Below are 21,902 nucleotides of genomic sequence, written 5' to 3'. Positions count from 1 at the left end.
GTGGGCGTGCTGGGTGGATCCCGGTCGGGTGCATGCGGGAGTCTGTCTGACTGTCTCTCCCTGTTTCCAGCTTCAGAAAAATGAAAAAAAAAAAAAAAAAGCTTTGGTACATATATACTATGGAATACTACTCAGCCATAAGAAATGATGACATCGGATCATTTACAATAACATGGATGGACCTTGATAACATTATATAGAGTGAAATAAGTAAATCAGAAAAAACTAAGAACTATATGAACCCATACATAGATGGGACATAAAAATGAGACTCAGAGACATGGACAAGAATGTGATGGTAACAGGGGATGGAGTGAGAGGGGGTGTCGGGAGGGGGCGAGGAAGGAGAGAGAAGGGGTGGGGGAGGGGAGGGGCACAATGAAAACCAGAATGAAGGTGACGGAAGACAATTTGACTTTGGGTGATGGGTATGCAACATAATCAAATGTCAAAATAACCTGGAGATGTTTTCTCTGAACATATGTACCCTGATTTATCAATGTCACCCCATTAAAATTAATTTTAAAAAAGAAATCCTCAGATATCAATAATTACACTAAATGTAAATGAGTTGAACTCACCAATAAGGAGGCAGAGAGTAGCAGATTAGATCAAGATGCAAAACCCAACTGTATGCTGCCTTCTGCCTGCAAGAGACACATCTAAGCTTCAAGGATTAAAATAGATTCAAATGAAAGGTTGGATAACTATTCTCCAAGCAAATAATATCCAAAGAAAAGCAGGTGTAGCCATACTCATATCTGAGAAAGCTGACTACAAGATAACAAAGGTAACCAGAGGCAAAGATAGAGATTTCATAATGATAAAGGGTACATTGTATCAAGAAGACATAACACTTCATAATATATATGCACCAAACCAGGGAGCACCAAAATATATAAAACATCTACTAACTGATCTAAAAGTACAAACCAAAAAAAATATAATCATACTTTCAGCCTCCAATACACCACTGATGACTTTAGATCGTTCATCCAAATAGAAAATCAATAAAAAAAATATTGGCCTTAAATTAAACACTAGAACAAATGGACATAATAGACATCTACAGGACATTTTATCCCAGAACATTAGAGTATACATTTTTATCCAGTGTACATGGAACATTGTCAAGAATTGACCGTTTGCTGGGCCACAAAACCAACACCAACAAATTTAGAATGATTGAAATTATACCAAGCATACTCTCTGACCATAAGGCTTTGTAACTAGAATTCAACTTCAAAAAAGAAGTAAACACACCCACAAAAATGTGGAAATTAAACAACATACTTCTAAAAAATGAATGGGTCAAAGAAGAAATAAAAGAAGAGATTAAAAGATATATACAGACAAGCGAAAATAATAACATGACAGATCAGAATCTCTGGGATGCAGTGAAAGCAGTAATAAGAGGGAAGTTTATATCACTACAGGCTTATATGAATAAAGAAGTGAGAGCCCAAATAAACAACCTAACATCACATCTTAAGGAACTAGAAAAGAAAGAACAAAGGCAACCAAAACCAGTAGAAGAAAGGAATAAATGAAAATTAGAGCAGAAATAAATAAAATAGAGAACAGAAAAACTTTAGAAAAAATTAATATAACAAAGAGCCAGTTCCTTGAAAAGATCAACAAAATTGACAGATCCCTGGCAAGACTCACTAAGGAAAAAAGAGAAAGGACTTATATAAACAAAATCCAAGATGAAAGAGGAGAAATCACCACAGATATCATAGATATACAAAGGATTATTATAGAATAAAGAGAAAAACTATATACCACCAAATTCAACAATGTAGAAGAAATGAATAAACTTCTAGAACAATATAATCTTCCTATACTGAGTCACGAAGAAGTAGATAGCCTAAGTAGACCTATAAGCAAGGAGGAAATGGAAACACCTATCGCAGACTCTGCAGAAAGGCTATTAGAAACAATTAACCAATACTGTAAGGTCACATGATACAACATTAATATACAGAAGTTGATTGTTTTCTTATATGCCAACAATGTAACTTCAGAAAATGAACTAAAAAATCTAATTCCTTTTACAATTGCAAAAAAATACAATAAAATAAAATACCTAGGAATAAACATAACAAAGACTATAAAGGACCTATATATTGAAAACTAAAATGCATTATTAAAGGAAATTGAAAAAGACACAATGAAATGGAAAAATATTCCTTATTTTTGGATAGGAAGAATAAATATAGTTAAAATGGCCATTTTACCCAAACACTATACAAATTTAATGCAATTTCCATCAAAATTCCAATGTCATTTTAAAGAAATGGAACAAAAAATCATGAGGTTTGTATGGAACCATAAAAAACTCTGAATAATCAAAGTAATACTAAGGGAAAAAATAAGCAAAAAAACAAAGCTGGAGGCATTACAATACCTGACTTCAAATTATACTACAGAGCCATGATAATCAAAACAGCATGGTATTGACAGAAAAATAGACACACTGACCAATGGAACAGAATAAGAGCCCAGAAATAAAACCACATGTATATGGTGAAATCATCTTTGATAAAAGAGCCAAAAACACACAATGGAGAAAAGAAAGCCTCTTCAATAAATGGTGCTAGGAAAAGTGGAAAGCCACAACGAAAAGAATGAAACTTGACTACAGTTTGTCTCCTTGTACCAAAATTAATTCAAAATGGATCAAAGATCTAAATATGAGATCTGAAACAATAAATTACATAGAAGAAAACATAGGTACTAAACTCATGATTGTTGACTGTAGAGAACATTTTATGAATTTGACCCCAAAAGCAAGGGAAGTAAAGGCAAAGATAAATGAATGGGACTACATCAGACTAAGAAGCTTCTGTACAGCAAAGGAAACTGACAACAAAGCACATAGATGGCCAACTAAATGGGAGGTAATATTTTCAAACAACAGCTCAGATAAGGAGCTAATACCCAAAATATATAATATAAAGAACTCAAAAAACTCAGCAACAAACAAGCAAACAATCCAATAAAAAATGGGAAGAGGACATGAACTTCTCCTAAGAAAAAATACAAATGGCCAATAGATATATGGAAAGATGCTCATGTTCACTAGCTATTAGAGAAATGCAAATCAAAACTGATACCACCTCACACCTGTTAGACTAGCTATTATCAACCAGACAGGTAATAAGTGTTGGAGAGACTGTGGAGAAAAAGAACCCTCATTCATTGTTGATGGGAATGTAAAGTAGTACAACCATTATGGAAGAAAGTATGGTGGTTCCTCATAAAAGTAAGAACAGAACTACTATTTGACCCAGCAGTCCCTCTACTGGGTATATTCCCCCAAAACTCAAAAACATTGGTACATAAAGACACATGCATCCCCATTTCATTGCAGCATTGTTTACAGTGGCCAAGACATAGAAATAACCGAAGTGCCCTTCGATAGAGAATTGGATAAAGAAGAAGTGGTACAATGATAAAGAAGAATATTGTACAATGGAATACTACTCAGCCATAAGAAATGATGACATAGGATCATTTAGAACAACATGGATGGACCTTGATAACATTATATTGAGTGAAATAAGTAAATCAGAAAAAGCTAATAACTGTATGATTCCATATATAGGAGGGACACAAAATTGAGACTCATGGACATAGATAAAATTGTAGTGGTTACCAGGGGGAGAGGAAGGGAGGACTGAGGGTGGGGGAGGCACATAAAGAGAAACAGATATAGGGTGACAGAGGATGATTTGACTTTGGGTGATGGGTATACAGCAAAATCAACTGTCCAAATGATGCAGAGATGTTTTCTCTAAATCTATGTACTCTGATTGACCAATGTCACCCTGTTAAATTTAATTGCTAAATAAATAAACTGAAATTGTTTTACACAGCAAAGGAAACCTTCAACAAAATGAAAAGACAACCCACTGAATGGGAGACCATATTGACTAATACATCTATCAAGAAGTTAATATCCAAAATTTATAAACTTATAAAACAACACCAAAACAGGAAAAAAAACAACAGTCCAATTATAAAAGGGTAAAGGACTTGAATAGACACTTCTGCAAAGAGGACATACAGATGGCCAATAGAAGTATAAAAAGATGTTCAACATCACTAATCATCAGAGAGATATGTAAATTAAAAGCACAATGAGATATTACCTCACAACTATCAGCGTGGTTGTCATCAATAAATCAACAAACAGCCCTGGCCAGTTGGCTCCCTAGTAGAGTGTCGGCCTGGCGTGCAGGAGTCCGAGGTTCGATTCCCAGCCAGGGCACACAGGAGAAGCGCCCATCTGCTTCTCCACTCCTCCCCCTCTCCTTCTTCTCTGTCTCTCTCTTCCCCTCCCGCAGCCAAGGCTCCATTGGAGCAAAGTTGGCCCGTGCGCTGAGGATGGCTCTGTGGCCTCTGTCTCAGACACTAGAATGGCTCTGGTTGCAACAGAGCATCGCCCCCTGGTGGGCATGCTGGGTGGATCCCGGTCAAGCGCATGCAGGAGTCTGTCTGACTGCCTACCCGTTTCCAACTTCAGAAAAATACAAAAAAAATAAATAAGAAATAAATAAATCAACAAACAATAAGACATGGAGAAAAGGGAACTCTCATTCACTGTTGGTGGGAATGCAGATTGGTACAGCCACTGCAGTATGGATTGACCTCAAAAAATTAAAAATGAAACTGCCTCATGATTCCACATCTGGGCATATACCTGAAGAAACCTGAAACACTAATTCAAACAAATACATGCATCCCTGTGTTTATTGAAGCATTGTTCACAATAGCCAAGATTTGGCAGCAGCCCAAGGGCCCATCAATAGCTGAGTGGGTAAAAGAGCTGTGGTACATATACACAATGGAATACTACTCAGCCATAAAAAAAGAAGGAAAGCTTACTTTTTGTGACAGTCTGGATGGATCTGGAGAGGATTGTGCAAAGTGAAATAAGCCACTCCTATGTGGAACCTAATGAACAAGATGAAATAACAGGCACAGTGGAGACAGACTCATAGACACAGAGAATGGACAGATAGCTGTCAGAAAGGAGGAGGGTTGGGGGGCTGGGTGAAAAAGGTGAAGGGATTAAGCAATAAGAAATACCCTCATAAACACAGACAATAATGTGGTGGTTACCGGAGGAAAAGGGGCATGGGGGAAGTAGGAGAGGGTAATGGGGAGATAAATGGTGATGGAAGGAGACTTGACTTGGTGTGTTGAGCACATAATACAGTGTACAGATGTTGTATTAGAACTGTGCACCTAAAACCTGTATGATTTTATTAACCAGTGTCATGCCAATAAATCAATAGTAATAAATAAAAATAAAGGTGAGGTGACAGGCAACAACAATTGGTGACAGTGTTTTGCTTACTCTAGACCAGAGCAGAAGACACCACCAGCTGCATCAGCCCTCGCCTGGGGATCTTACAAATATATCTTCTATGCTTTGTTATTTAAATTATAAGCCATTTGACTAGAACTTTGTACAGATGCATTTTGGAAAACAGAAGAACAAGCTAGGCCTTTTCTAGAACCTTCCTCAGAAGTCCCCTTTTCACTTGCCTGAACCTCGATTTTTGTAATGCAACATCATACACCCCCACCTAGAGCCTTCCTTCAGCCCTCCAGACAGTGTCTAGAAGCTGCCAGGGGTCCCGGTTCTCAGCCTTTATACTTGAGATGAACTCAAGTCAGGTGAGGTGCAATGATGGGTCGCAGGAGTCTATTCTTTTGAAGTGGCAGCTGCAGGTAGTCAGTGAGGACATCACCAAGGAGAGGCAGGGAGCCTGGCCAAGCCAGCTGGTGGTTTTCCTCCCGTGGGTAGGTTCTGGGCACCTGCCCTGTGCACCTGCCATGTGGCCTCGGACAAGGATGCTGGAGATCTTTGCACTGCACAGTGAGTAGGGTAAGCAGGTGCCTGGCTAAAAAGGGCAGCTAGAAGGTTCCAGGAAAGCAGTTCACAAAACATCTATGCCCTGAGTTAACATGATGGGCCTTGAAGATCAACTAGCAAGAAAGCTGAAGCTCAGGTGCAAATGTAAAGGGCAGAGATGACATGTCTCCCTAACACCCCACACTCTACAGGTGTACACACCAAGGGAGGGCAGGACAGATGGACACGTGTTCTCAGTGGGGGAATGAGATGGTGCACAGCACCTGGCTGTGTTTGGCTCAGAATCGAGGATGTTATCAGATGGGGATGCAGCCCACCTGATCATTGCCCTTTGCTGGCTTAGAGTGAAAAAAGTGTGTGTTTCTTACGCAGCTTTGACCGTATGTGCTGCACACCTGCTAGGAGCTTGTGTGAGTGCTGCCAGGTTCCAGGGCAGCTGTTTGGTGGGAAGACAGTGTCCCAAGGGCCCTAAACCACTTTGGGGAGGTCCCTTCAGTAAATTCCCTGAGGACAAAAGTGCCAGCAGCTCACTCTACTTTCAAGAAGCGGGGTGCCTCCACCCATCAAATAACTTATTCCTATTTCTAAAGGTCAGCACCGAAGGGCTTGTTCCTGACTGAGAGCCTGGGCTGTGGGAGAGGGCCTGCCGAGCCTGCGGAGCTGGCCCCGCAGCAGCAACCTCACCCCTTGAAGGTGCTTGACTCTCAGTGCAGTTTGATTCTGTCACAGTAGTGCAGAGGGAAGTGGAGATGTATCACGATTAAATTCATTTTCTCAGTATAAACAAATCGCATGTCTCATAGGCCAGGGGGGAAATTCCCAGTGTGGCCGCTGTCGATCCAGGTGATTGTCACATCTGCACATCACTTGGGCTGGGTGGTCAGTTTGGGGAAATTGATGTTGCATCTGTGGAGCACACATCCTGGCAGTGTGTGGGGGTACTTGAGGAGTTGGGGCAAACAGTACCCCCAGTGCCAGGCTACACAGGGACAGTAACCCAACAATTTACAGATCTCTGTGAACACAGGCCTTTTGTGTTGTGTAAAGCCCTGTGCATGGAAGTCATCATCATTGTGGCTATTCCATAAAAAAAAGAAGTTACTGATGATATTTCAACCTGGTTTTCTGATTCTACCTATTTCGAATGGGTCTGTGTTAGGAAAAGAGCTGTGTTAGGCTTGCTCGCTTGCACTTTGCATAATTAGTATGTGAGCACATGGCAGACCCATGTGTGTATAGCTTATGTAAGGCTATGGGTGCTTTGACTCAGGGCGGATTAAAGATCTCCTGGGCACCACTGCTAGGGGCCATTTTGCTGTTCGTTTGCCTGGTGCTGTGAAAAGCTGTTTACCCTGCTTGTGTGATTGTCCGCCGTCAAGAAACTCTATTAAACGGGAAGGGGCCAACACTTTTCAGCTCCTCAGTTCCTCTACTATCTGCCCGAATCCAATGTGGACCTGCCTGGCCTTGGCCACTGGCATTATACTCAGAATAGAGTGGTATGTCTTCTTATTAACAGGCAATCAATCTTATTAAACAGAAATCGCAACACGATTTCTTACTAATATAATCTCAGCTCTGCATTTGCCATGCTACAGAAATGCCAATCATTCATGGAACATTCTAGATAAATGAAGCCTTAAGAGCTTTCTTTGTGTGATTATTTTTATATGTGTGTATAAAGGGGGAATTTATTACCTTAGTGAACTCATAAAGTAAAACCAGCCCTAGTAAATCTTCCCTGTGCCCCTGCTCCAGGATCCCATTTGTCATGGGTGTGTGTAGCCATCAACACAAGGTATAGCTTTCATTTCGAGATCTAATTCCAAGTTAGATCACATTTGGCATACCTCAGCATTAGAATGAATTTTTATTTTCCCAAGGATTATGCAAATATAGCTTATAAATTAAGGTCACAAAGTTTGAAGCTCTAATGCTTTCCTATTTTTGAAATGATGGCTTTGTAAGTCTCTAATAGATTTTTCTAATAATCTGAAAATGTCCAAACTAATGTTTTTCAAAATCTTATGTAAAAACATTCCCTCTTGTTTGAGTGAAAGCAGGTTACTCCCGTGAAACCTGACCTGCATTGCAGTCTGACACAAGTTTTATTGAGCAGTATTTGTGTAAACTTAGGTTACCTGTGTGAATGGAAGTTCTTGTTTGCATATGTACATGTATATAGGCTGCACTGGGCAGCTGTTCACATTCCTGGCTGAGTAAATGACCAATTGTCCCATTCACAAGGATGCTGACTACCCATGAAATCAACTGTTTATCTTACATAAGATACATTTATGTATTGATAAACCCTGCTGTTTATCCTGTTGATGTCTAGTTTGTTTGAATGAAGCTCTTTTATTTCTTTGCAAAGAAGCATTCTAGTGAGTTGTGGCCCACTGACTTGCTCTCTCTGGATGTCCTCACTGTCCTTGCCTGGCCATGGCCAAAGGGAAGCCTGAGGATGAGAACAAGACATCTGGCAGCAAGAACCTCCCCTGCATCCATATTGCTTCACTCTCAAAGGCCAGTGAACTTCACCTCTGCATGGTTATAGGGTAGATGCTGTCTAAAGGAGGACAATGGATAAGAAAAACTCAGGCTTAAGAAATGTGACATAGTTTTTAGCTAAGTTATGGATTTTAAAGGAAGAGTGTCCTCAAGACATTGGCATGCTAGGTGGCTTTGGGAATTAGGATTGGGTAGTTGATGCCGCCTCATTTTTATTCTGAGGTAATTCTTTTGTCAGGCAAGTGCTGTAAGTGCCTCTGGTTCATTCGTTTGTTCATCCACCCATTCATTCATTCATTCATTCATTCAACAATATTTATTGAGCACTTCTTGTATGGCAGAAGTGTGGTGGTCCATGTTCCCTATCCTCAAGTAGTTAGTCTTCACATTTATATACTTAGCAAGATAGGGGATAGCTCAGTCTAATTAGTCCATAATTTTAGTTTTTTTGTAAGATAAATAATTACAGGACATTAGAGAACTTCACAACTGACCACCCAAAACAAGTTGCTTTAATCTTTCCTCTTGCTCAGAGCATCAAGACAGCATCTGAGTCCTCCCATTTCATATGATATTTTGCATATGATATTTGCATATGATATTTCTTTGCTTTCTTTTCTCCTATGTGTCACAATGGATCTATCCCTTGCTCCTCCTTGTCTCTTCTGACAAGTAAGACTGAGGCTGTGCACACACACATCTAGGTGTCTGCTTCAAAGGTCAGGATGTCTTCTAGCACCAAGAGAGATGGTTAGCCATCGTGAGCTCCAGTCACAACACCCCTCCGCTATAGGTCAGATTCAGTGGTCAAGTCCTCTCCTCTTGAGGAAAATTATAGCTATCACGATGCAGTAAGCTGGCACAGTTTTTGAACAAGGACTTCTCACAGGCACTTTGCGAGCATTACACATTCCATTTGCCTCAGTAATGTGAAACTTATTTTTCTAAAAAAGGTACAGGCAGATCCTGGAGTGAATCACTAGACAGCAATAGTTAAGTCACAGTTTATTTTCTTCTTTTTTTCCCAAGGAAAGAAAAAATAGATTAAATGTTTAGAGAATGTAAGCAGCCTTAATTCTATAAAGGGGAACTGGATCAGAGTCATGCAAGTGTTGAGATGATTAAAACTCATAAGTGCAGGGGTTCTGACAATGCCTTGTCCGGGGGGTGGGGGACAGGAGGCAGGGGTTCTGACAGTGCCTTGTGGGGGGGAGGGACAAGGGCTCTGACAATGCCTTGTGGCAGGTGCAGGGGTTCTGACAGTTCCTGTGGGAGGTCCTGGCTCATCCTGAAGGACAAATCAGTCTTCTCTGGGAAGTGGAATTGGAGCTACTGTCTGAAGGATGAGTAGGACTTCATAAGAGGAGAGTGGAGGGTGAGGGCTGGGAAAAGCATGCTGAAGCAGAGGGAACATTATCTGCAGAGGCCCTGGATGGGGGCAGTGTAATGTCATGGGAGAAGGGAGAGTAGGGCCAAGGTACATCTGTGCCAGCTGTGTACCCACTCTGGTCTTGTCTGTATTTGGATTTGTCCACATCTGCAAACTTTCATCTGAGATCATACCCTTCTTCATGTTTTAGTATTTTTTTTAGTATGTGATTGTTGGAGACAAATTGTATCATGCTTTCTTTTCCAAAAATGTCTTTATTTCACCTTTTTTCTTTAAAACTTTTTTCCCCAGCAGTTTGATGACATGTGATTTCATACATAAAGTTTGTCTGTTTAAAGTGTATGTCAGTAGGTTTTAACATATTTACAGAGTTGTGCAACTATGAACATAATCTAATTTGAGAACATCTTCATCTCCCCCAGAGAAACACCGTGGCCATGAACAGCCGTCTCCTGGTCCAGTGGTCCCCAATCTTTTTTGGGCCACAGATCAGTTTAATGTCAGAAAATATTTTCACAGACCGGCCTTGAGGGTGGGATGGATAAATGTATCACGTGACTGAGACAAGCATCAAGAGTGAGTCTTAGACAGATGTAACAGAGGGAATCTGGTCATTTTAAAAAATAAAACATCATTCAGACTTAAATATAAATAAAATGGAAATATGTAAGTTATTTATTCTTTCTCTGCAGACCGGTACCAAATGGCCCATGAACCGGTACTGGTCTGTGGCCCGGCGGTTGGGTACCACTGTCCTAGTCCACCTCCCTTCCCCTCACAGCCCACTCCCTGACCCTTAGCAAACACTGGTCTACTTTCTGTTTCTAAGGGTTTGTCTATTCCAGATATTTGCATATATGCTAATATATTTTCCTAATGGATTAACTGCCTCTGAGAGGGTAATACTCTTGCTCTCACTGACCTGAAGGTTGGTGAGTGCAGAGCCCTGGAGAAGCTGACAGAGGACAGTGCAGGACTCGGCCAGGGTGGAAGATGAAGGGAGGAATGGTGGAAAGGGCAGTGGGAGGACACCCAAAGGAAGGATCTTTTACCTAGTCTTCCCTAATTATATCACCTCCTCCTTTCTAGGAGAAAGGTTAGCTGAAAGGGATTATTGGTCTTTTCATAGCTCTCTCAGGTTAGATGAGTTGGTATTCAAAAATCTCAAAGTCAGGAGCTGGCCAGATAACTCAGTTGGTCAGAGCATTGCTGGAAGCTCAACGGTTGCTGGTCTGATCCTCAGTCAGGGCATGTGCAGGAGCAGATTGATGTTCCTATCTCTCTCTTCTCCTTCCTCTCTCTCTCAAATCAATAAAAAATAAACATTAAAAATTTTTTTAATCTCAAAGTCAGGATATTAATACCAGTTGACCTTGGTTATTATAAACTTAATAAGTATTTCAACCAGCAAGTATATTTGAATATTCTGCCCCACAAAACTTCTTTCTTATAATTTTCTGTATCTAGCATGCTCTCCTTTGATTATCAGTGTCCATCATTACTTCTCTGAGACGTTGCATCCTTAAGTTTGGGGGTGTTTTTGGTTTCTTGTCCAGGCCACTGAGGCATCTGCCCAACTCTCCTGAGTTGAATGTGCATTTCAGTGGGTTTTGTTTTCTCTTCTATGGCTTCTCCTTCTACCTTTTATTTTGTGTTCTATTGAATAGCTTTGCCCAGGAGCCTAGTTACAGACCTTCTTTAAGGACAGAAAGACTGTTGGGCTTGTGTGTTAATATTCTGTTAGCCTTCAAGGACATGGGTGGCAGACACAGACATTGATCAGCAGGCAGCGTGGGACTGGTGGGAGTTTGGACACTATGAAGGCCATCATAAACACCATACATTCCTTGAGATGGAAACAATTGTGTGAATAGTAGATAAAAAGTGAGTTAGAGGCAGATTATATATTTAGGGGGTTTAAAGAGAACAAAAGAGCAGTTGCCAAAGTATGATGACATGACTGATCTTCAGTCCTAAAGGATGTGAGTTTAGTTATTTCATTTCAGGAAGATGATATTTGCCTTTCCCACCTGTCACCCACCCAAATACACACACCACCATGCAGACACAAACACGTGCATTAAATTGGGTCTGAATGGTTGTAAAGGTACATACAGGGTGTCCGTAAAGTCATGGTGCATTTTTGACCGGTCACAGGAAAGCAACAAAAGATGATAGAAATGTGCACCAAATAAAAGGAAAACTCTCCCAGTTTCATACCTATTCAGTGCAGTTCAATGTGGGCTCATGCACAGATTTTTAGGGCTCCTTAGGTAGCTATCCCGTATAGCCTCTACAGACTCATCACTGACTGATGGCCTACCAGACAGGGTTTCTCCACCAAACTGCCGATTTCCTTCAACTGCTTATCCCACCTAGTAATGTTACTCCTATGTGGTGGTGCTTCGTTATAAATGCGCCGATATTCACATTGCACTTTGGTCATGGATTCGAATTTAGCAAGCCACAGAACACACTGAACTTTTCTCTGTACCATCCACATTTCAGCTGGCATGGCCATGGGCTGCTCCACTGTATACACGGTGTTATGTCATCATCTGCGCATGTGCACATGCTGCCATATCATCCTACAGAAACTGGGAGGGTTTTCCTTTTATTTGGTGCAGATTTCACATTTCTATCATCTTTTGTTGCTTTCCTGTGACCAGTCAAAAGTGCACCATGACTTTACGCACACACTGTATATGTTAATATATACGTTAGGTGCATATATGTTAATATTTCAAGAATGGTCATTAAGCTCATCAACACTTTTGAAGTTCAAGGACAACAAGTGTGTTATGTAACATACTTGTTTGTTCATTCATTCTGCAAAAGTCTATTAGGCACCTTTTGTAGCCAGACCCTAAGTTGCATACATAGATGGACAAGGTAGAGCCCTTGCCCCCAGAGTGTTTCTCTAATTAGAAGACCTAGTCCTGTGACTCTGATGGCTCTATCAATGTTCCTTCATTTTTAGAAACACTGAAAAGTAAGACTCCAGTGGTTAAATGACAGTTTCAAGATGAGTGTCTGGAATTGGCATACAAGCACTGCTATTTAGATTTTTTTAAATTTGCTTTTAAACAAAACCTGCATTCATGGATCTGTGATCAATCTTCTGAAAAGTCACTGACTCACCTTTGGAACCTTGGATGCAGCCACACAGGCTAAGGGGGATGCCACATGCAGCTGCCACAGGCACTGGAAAACAATGTGAGGTGCATGCAGACTGTCCTCACTGGAACGCTGTCACTTCTGTGCACACTTACCTGTTTTCCATCTTTTTAGATTTGTGTTGCTCTTGTAAAGAAAATATAGCTTCTTTCACTTACCACGTAGGTTGAAGAGGGTTGCAGTAAGGATTGTTTACTTTTTAAAAAGTCAGGAACCGCCTGACCAGGTGGTGGTGCAGTGGATAGAGCGTCGGACTGGGATGCTGAGGACCCAGGTTCTAGACTCCAAGGTCGCCAGCTTGAGTGCAGAACCCAAGGTCGCTGGCTCGAGCAAGGGGTTACTCGGTCTGCTGAAGGCCCACGGTCAAGGCACATATGAGAAAGCAGGCAATGAACAACTAAGGTGTCGCAATGCTCAACGAAAATGAAAAACTAATGATTGATGCTTCTCATCTCTCTCCGTTCCTGTCTGTCTGTCTGTCCCTGTCTATCCCTCTTTCTGACTCTCTCTCTGTCTCTGTAATAATAATAATAAAAAAGTCAGGAACCAGTAATATCCTGGAGGACTTCCTCAGTCTAAAATTGGATTGTAAAACTAGATGTATTTCTAGAACTCTTTTGATGACTTTACTGCTTGTTTTTGTTCTATTTGTACCTGTATTGATCATCTCCAGAAGCCTCTCGAATTTTGTCACCTGTCTTGTTGGAGGGTTGTGCTCAGTGAAGTGCTCTGGGCACTGTCCTTGGTGCTGACAAGAGAACAGTGGCTGTGACAGGCAAATAGCTTCCCCGCCAAGCACACAGTCGTAGAAGGGCAGGGATGTTAGGCAGACACCTTACAAATAAGTGCTTGTTGACAGCTTTGGTGAGCACTGTGAAGAAAGGTACAGGGGCTGAGAAAATATTCCTCAGAGAAGTGACCATGACCTAGGAGGTGGTGTGGAATTAGTCAATCCACAGGGGTGGACATGAAGGCTTTCGTACATAATTACATGCTTGGAGGTATGTAATCAGGTTATGGATTTTTTTTATTGAAACCTCTAAAATGCCACATTAAAATCTATTCTTGTCCTTCATATAAATAAACTTTTGTTGATTTTTTCAATATAAGCTGCAACTACTTAATGACATTTTGCCATGAGCTTAGAAGAAGCCTGGATCAGGGATCAGGGAGGGGGAGGGTACAGCCCCCATGGGGAGCTGCCTTTGGGAGAAAGACTCTCCTGGATTCTGTAGACACCCAGATGCACACTGCTGAGAGCCAGGACCTGCAGAGGGTGCTGGAGACTCAGTACCCTTATCAGATCATTAGAACCCTAAAGAGGCACCTCTGGTCCAGATTTAAAGACTAAATTTTTCTGTACTTGGATTGGAGCTGTCAGAATAACAGGGGCAGAGGGTGGCAGTAAGATGGCCTGACTTGAACCTTGAGTTCCATTGAGAACCAGAGCTGGGAGATAGTGGGTATTTGCTGTATGGCCTCTCTGATTATGGTATTCCTTCTGGCTTTTCCTTGAATCTTACTCGGGGTGGGGGAACGTGTATTTGGAGGGGCAGGTTATTGGGCCCCATTGAGAAGGCACACCACTGTACCAGCAGCAGAGGGTTTCCACCTGGAGTGTTTGAGTGAAGGGGACAGCCCTCCATCTGTTCACACCACTGTCTCAGAAGGCCAACTGCCGCCATGGCCTAGAATGCTTCCAGTTTCAGTAAATATATCATCAGTTTCAGTCACTAGCCATCAGACTGCAGGGCCTGGGGAAGTTCGGGGCTCATCTGTGAATCTAGATGCCTTGGTCTTTGGCTGATCTTGGTGGCTCTAAAGTGAGCCATTTGCACAGGACACTATATCTTCATGAGACAAGCAGACACTCATCTGCTGCCAGGCATGTGCTCCTGTCTGCATCTGTGCAGATATGTGATCACATGGTGAGGGGCCAACTGTGGAAGCCATCCACTATTCCCACGAGTGCTTGTTTGTGTTGTGTTCTTCGTCCCAAGTAGATGAGGAAACTGAGGCTCAACAATGGTTAAGTGATGGGCTAAGGACTCAACTTCAGGGCAGCCTGCCTTCCAAGTCTTGGTTCCTTTCTTATTCACCCTTTTGCACTCATTAATGTGAAGGTGTTTGGAACATAAAACAAAGCCACTCATCTGAGGCATAAATGGGATTCCTCATAAGAGTGCACCACCCCACATCATGCAACAGTCAAGGGTGTGGGGAAATGCTTAGTGTTTAAAAGATCTTAGTATTAAGAGTAGGAAAGTTTTAGTCTTAAACTAAGCCTAGGCTATAATGACCATGCCAGCTTACAGCCTGTTTCCCACAATACTATGTTTGAATATTTTTTTATTCCATTATAAATGGAATTGTTTTCTTAAGTTCTTTTACAGATTGTTCATTGTTAACATATACAAATATGGCTGATTTTTGTGTTTATTTTGTGTCCTGTAACTCTGCTGAATTCATTTATTCTAACAGTTTTTTTGGGGGGGGCAGTCTCAGGGTTTTCTATGTATGTAAGATCGTATCACCTGTGAACAGAGATAATTTTACTTCTTTCTTTTTAATATGGATGCCTTTTATTTCTTTTTCTTGACTGAATACTCTGACCAGGACTTCCAGTGCACTGTTGAATAACAGTGGTAAGATTGAGTACCCTTGCCTTATTTCTGATCTTAGAGGAAAAAGTTTCAGTTTTTCACTGCTGAGTATGATATTAGCTGTAGGCTTTCAGTGTATGGCCTTTAATATGTTGAGGTAGTTCTCTTCTACTTCTAGCTTTTCTTTAGTGTTTTTATCATGAAAGGGTGTTGAATTTTGTCAAATGGTTGTCTGCCTCAGTTGAGGGGATTATGTGGATACTTCCCCTTCCTTCTCTTGACCAGACATTTTATGGAGTCAAATTGCATAAATATTGAGAAGCAAAGTTGGTGAGGTTTTGCTCACATTTTTAGGACTTGACGGTTAGGGGATGGACATTTTGATATTAACATTAAAGGAGACCAAAATATGAGACCCAAATCTGGCGCAGGCTGTGACTCCTTTCCTCTATTAAATATTTTCTTTGTATTTCTCCCGTCATTTTTCATTATGTGCTCTGCACAAGTGGTACATGTCAATTGGTTAATTAAATGTTTGGTCCCCCCCTGTAAGTATGAGGATTCATAGTAACTGTCAATAAGAAAAAGCTTTACAAATAAATAGTGAATTAGTATGTGTGTGCCATTTAAAAGTCAGCTGTGGAAGGCAGAGACACAGTTAGCTCAATATTCTGTAGCAGGAATATTGCCCAGTAATCATTTATTTGATTTCCATGAAGAGTCAGAGATGTTTTATTTAGGAAGAAGTCAAGTATATATAGATGAAATGATAATAGTATTTGGGATGATTTGCTTTGAAATAACCTAGTGGGAGTTGGAGGAGAGAAGGGGTAAAGAAGAAACTATAGTGACAATGAATTAAATTCATTATATATTCTTTGTATTTTTGTATCTGTTTGAAATTTTTCATAATGAAAAGTTTAGAAAAGAAACTCAGTGTAAATCAGTGATAATGTGGTTTTATATCAAAATATTATGTAGCCATTACAATAACACTTAGGAAGAATTAGTAAGAAAATCAGAAAGTCTTTCTAACATGGTATGTGTGTGCATATACACAAAATGTATTGAAAATTTTAGCATAGAAAAAATATGGGATGGAAATACATTAAAACATTAATTGTGATTATGCTTCGTTGGTAGGACTATGGGTGGTTTTCATTTTTTATATCTTCTTCCAAACTTTCTACAGTGAACAAGAGAAAAACATAATTTCTGAAAACCTTTTTTTTTTTGTATTTTTCTGAAGCTGGAAACAGGGAGAGACAGTCAGACAGACTCCCGCATGCGCCCGACCGGGATCCACCCGGCACGCCCACCAGGGGCGATGCTCTGCCCACCAGGGGGCGATGCTCTGCCCCTCCGGGGTGTCGCTCTGCTGCGACCAGAGCCACTCTAGGCCTGGGGCAGAGTCCAAGGAGCCATCCCCAGCGCCCGGGCCATCTTTGCTCCAATGGAGCCTCGGCTGCGGGAGGGGAAGAGAGAGACAGAGAGGAAGGAGGGGGTAGGGGTGGAGAAGCAAATGGGCGCTTCTCCTATGTGCCCTGGCTGGGAATCAAACCCTGGTCCCCCGCACGCCAGGCCGATGCTCTACCGCTGAGCCAACCGGCCAGGGCCTCTGAAAACCCTTTTTTGAGAGAAACAGACCAATCTGCATTGTGTAAATTGGTGAAGAATAATTTTTTATTTTTCAATTACAGTTTACATTCAACCCATTCTATATTAGCTGCAGATGTACAGCAATTGTCCAGAAAATTACATACTCTATGAAGAGGTCCCCCCACTGCCACAGGTACCCATCTGGCCCCAAACCTAGCTATCTCAATATTATTGACTATATTCACCATGCTGTAATACACATCTCTTTGGCTATTCTGCAACTAACTTGCTGAAGCATTTGTTTCAGTTATCTGTTTGCTATTAAAGTGCCATGGTTAGTGATTAGATAAATGCCTATGTGGTTACTAATCTTGAGCTGTGGGCATGTGCTGGCTATACTGCCTTGGATTCTGCCCAGGGACCCGTCTTTGCTGGCATATGTATGAGCAAGGTCATAGATAAAAAGAAATCACCATTTTACTACTGTTAACTTCTGTTAACATGTTTTGTTTTGTTTTTTACAGAGTCAGAGAGAGGGATAAATAGGGACAGACAGACAGGAACGGGGAGATGAGAAGCATCAATATTAGTTTTTCGTTGCATATTGTGACACCTTAGTTGATTGCTTCCTCATATGTGCCTTGACTGTGGGCCTTCAGCAGACCGAGTAACCCCTTGCTTGAGCCAGCGACCTTGGGTCCAAGCTGGTGAGCTTTTGCTCAAACCAGATTATCCCGCGCTCAAGCTGGCGACTTTGGGGTCTCGAACCTGGGTCCTTGGCATCCCAATCTGATACTCTATCCACTGCGCCCCTGCCTGGTCAGGCAACATGTTTCTTTAACGTGAATTTCCATCTGCTTTTAGGGAGCTGGACATGATTTCCACAAGGGTGATGGACTTGAAGCTTCGGGAAGCTGCAGAAGGCCTTGGGGAGGACAGCACAAGTAAGACCCCTGCTCCCCTGCTCTGGGAAGAGTCCTCATTGGGTGTGGGGCAGGGAGAGAGGCTAGTGGAGACAGCTGTTGGGGTTCTCTGCATGGACATGGAGGTTCAGTTCCTAGGATGCTCAGACCCCACACCTGGGTCCCTCACACTGTGACTGCAGCAACTAGGGCAGTTGTCCTTTGCTTCTCTGTCAAACATGGACAGATGGTTAGAGCCATTTTCCCACTCCTGTCCCCATGTTTGGTTGACTTGAAAGTTAAGGAAGAGAGTCACAATAGAAACATTTATTATCCAAGAACTTCAGAAGGTATAGTAGGAGATAAGGCAAAGTATAAGATAGCCTGATAGTTCGAAAGAATAATAATAACAAAGGGAGAGCCTTTGATCCCTTTTTTCTGGCTTTTCTTCTATAGGAGACCTTATTCTATTCTCTACTGAGCCAATTCCAGGCCCATGAATCAGCATCTCATTACATGTCCTATGAGTAACCCAATTATGTGATGCATATATTGCTATTTGTCTTGATAGAGTTATAAAACTGACATTAAAAAGACATTGATCACCCTGGCCGGTTGGCTCAGTGGTAGAGCGTCGGCCTAGGGTGCGGGGGACCCGGGTTCGATTCCCGGCCAGGGCACACAGGAGAAGCGCCCATTTACTTCTCCACCCCTCCACGCGCCTTCCTCTCTGTCTCTCTCTTCCCCTCCCGCAGCCAAGGCTCCATTGGAGCAAAGATGGCCCGGGCGCTGGGGATGGCTCCTTGGCCTCTGCCTCAGGCGCTAGAGTGGCTCTGGTCGCAACATGGCGATGCCCCGGAGGGGCAGAGCATCGCCCCCTGGTGGGCAGAGCGTCGCCCCATGGTGGGCGTGCCGGGTGGATCCCGGTCAGGCGCATGCGGGAGTCTGTCTGACTGTCTCTCCCTGTTTCCAGCTTCAGAAAAATGCCAAAAAAAAAAAAAAAAAGACATTGATCTCCCTACAATGTATCTTCCCATAGATTAGTTATTTATACTCACCTTATTTTAGTAACAAGGATCTCCATTGCTCTCTGTTTCAAGTCAAAATGTGAGTAGTCATTTTTAAATCTAGTTTAGGGGAAATAGCTTCAATAATATGAAATCCTAGCTGCCAACCATTAGCTTCAGTTACTAATTTCATTAAAGACACTATTTCAAATAATCTCAACAGACTTTTCTTACTATTCTATTTAGATCTACTTTTCCTCTGTTACAATTAAATAGATACCTTCCCCCCCCAAAAAAAAAGATATAAGGTAAGGTTTTTTTAAATTAACCCTGAGAAAAACTGAGTTGCATAATTTCTCACATTATGGGACACTGAATTATTACTGATTTTAAACAAAAAAATAGTTTGAAAAAGTAGTTCATGGCCCTGGCCGGTTGGCTCAGCGGTAGAGCGTCAGCCTGGCGTGCGGGGGACCCAGGTTCGATTCCCAGCCAGGGCACATAGGAGAAGCACCCATTTGCTTCTCCACCACCCCCCTTCCTCTCTGTCTCTCTCTTCCCCTCCCACAGCCAAGGCTCCATTGGAGCAAAGATGGCCAGGCGCTGGGGATGGCTCCTTGGCCTCTGCCCCAGGGAGTGGCTCTGGTCGTGGCAGAGCAACGCCCCGGAGGGGCAGAGCATCGCCCCCTGGTGGGCAGAGCATCGCCCCTGGTGGGCATGCCTGGTGGATCCCGGTAGGGCGCATGCGGGAGTCTGTCTGTCTCTCCCTGTTTCCAGCTTCAGAAAAATACAAAAAAAAAAGAAAAAAAAAAGAAAGAAAAAGTAGTTCATTAGCCTGAAACAACCCCCATAAACACTATATGGGTACTTACAGAGGACACCATGAAGAATCAATTTTTAAAAAGAAGAGAGAAACTAAATGTTCTTTTTTCTTTTTCAAATAATAGTGAACTAAATTATTCAGATCAACCTCTTCCCATTTAAAATGTAAAATTCTAGATACGATCATTCTTTTTTGTGTATGTGACAGAGACAGAGAGAGAAAGAGAGAGGGACAGATAGAGACAGACATGCAGGAAGGGAGAGAGATGAGAAGCATCAATTCTTTGTTGCGGCACCTTAGTTGTTAATTGATTGCTTTCTCATATGTGCCTTGACTGGGAGCTATAGCAGACCGAGTGACCCCTTGCTCAAGCCAGCAATCTTGGGCTCAAGCTAGTGAGCCTTGCTCAAAGCAGATGAGCCCACACTCAAGTTGGCGACCTTGGGGTTTGGAACCTGGGTCCTCAGCATCCCAGTCCTACACTCTATCTATTGCGCCACCACCTGGTCAGGCTAGATACAATCATTCTTTAAAAATCTTTTTAAAAGTAAGAGTAATGAGGCCAGAATTAGAGAAAAATGATAACCCAGAGAAATAAGTGAGCATAAAAGCCACTTTTGCCCTCAGCTCATTTAGCAATCTTGGAAGTTTTAAATTTCACTGTCATGCCTTCATGAAATGGAAGGTGAGGGTCATATATCAAAGTACAGACCTGTACAGTATGGGCTGTCTGATGGGAGACTCTCCTTAAAGTAAGTAAGGAGCCTAAGGAGCAACACAGTCTGAATGAGTGTAAACCAGAGGTCTTCTAAGTTTTTTGTGGATGTACAGCTTCACTTTGCACCAGTTGGATAATTAAGAGAACCTCAATCATTGAACTTGGCTAATAGTATTTCTAGACTGAATGTGACCCCAATTACCTTGCAGAAGGAACCAGTCTTCTCCAAAGCAAGATGCCGTCTACCTAGACTTCAAATTATTACAGAAAATACTATAACAAACATGTAGTCAGTGATGGCACCATGTCACCATAAATGAGAATCAGCATGTTAAGGGTTGAATTGTGTGCCTCTAAAATTCATATATTGAAGTCCTAACCCCCAGACCATGACTTTATTTGGAAATTGGGTCTTTGCAGATATACCGTATTTCCCCATGTATAAGATGCACCTTAATTTTGGGGCCCGAATTTTTTTTAATTTTTATGATTTTAATTTATTGTGTTTACATAGATTCAAGTGTCCCCCCAAATATATCTCCCCCATTACCATGTTTCCCTCAACACCGCCCTTGCCCCCTCCCCTAATACCTTCTCCCCTTCCCTCCAGGATTTGCAGTCCTGCTCTCTATAACACTGTGTTATGTGAATATAATTTCACTAATCTCTTTCCCTTCTCTAATCCTATCCTCTCATCCCCTTTCCCTCTGTCCACTTTCCCTCTGGTCCCTTTGATCCCGCCTCTTCCTATATTTCATTCCTCAATTCACATTGTTCATTGGATTCCTCAAATGAGTGAGGTCACTTAGCATAATAGTTTCCAGGTCCATCCATATTGTCGCCAAAGGTAAGATTTCCTTCTTTTTCATGGCCCCATAGAATTCCATTGTGTATATTTACCACAGCTTTTTAATCCTCTCGTCCACTGACGAATACTTGGGCTGTTTCCAGATCTTGGCTATTGTAAACAATGCTGCCATAAACACGGGGGTGCATTTCTTCTTTTGAATCAGTGATTTGGTATTCTTAGGATATATTCCTAAAAGTGGGATATCTGGGTCAAAAGGCTGTTCCATTTTTAATTTTCTGAGGAATCTCCATACTGTTTTCCACAGTGGCTGCACCAGTCTGCATTCCCACCAGCAGTGCAGGAGGGTTCTCTTTTCTCCACATCCTCTCTAGCACTTATTATGTGTTGTTTTGTTAATGAGCGTGGGGCCCGAAATTAAAAAAAATGTATTACATAAAGTTATTGAACTCAAGTTTTATTCATCATAAAATT

At 41.8% G+C, this 21,902-nt stretch overlaps 1 protein-coding gene and 1 non-coding gene across 2 annotated transcripts in view; both read left to right on the top strand.

The window, feature by feature from the left end:
- The window catches only part of CRACDL (CRACD like), a 204,584-nt gene that overhangs the window by 138,567 nt on the left and 44,115 nt on the right, over window positions 1-21,902 (top strand). The window contains exon 2 of the mRNA XM_066267806.1: window positions 18,035-18,114. Within this exon, the coding sequence (XP_066123903.1) occupies window positions 18,035-18,114 (80 nt within the window). The remainder of the gene's footprint in view (window positions 1-18,034; window positions 18,115-21,902) is intronic.
- On the top strand, window positions 18,677-18,752 carry TRNAP-AGG (transfer RNA proline (anticodon AGG)). The gene has a single exon. It is a non-coding gene; the product is annotated as a tRNA-Pro (tRNA).

Source organism: Saccopteryx bilineata, chromosome 3 (genome assembly GCF_036850765.1).
Source record: "Saccopteryx bilineata isolate mSacBil1 chromosome 3, mSacBil1_pri_phased_curated, whole genome shotgun sequence".
NCBI classification, from domain to species: domain Eukaryota; kingdom Metazoa; phylum Chordata; class Mammalia; order Chiroptera; family Emballonuridae; genus Saccopteryx; species Saccopteryx bilineata.
This window is presented reverse-complemented; position numbering and strand designations above follow the sequence as displayed.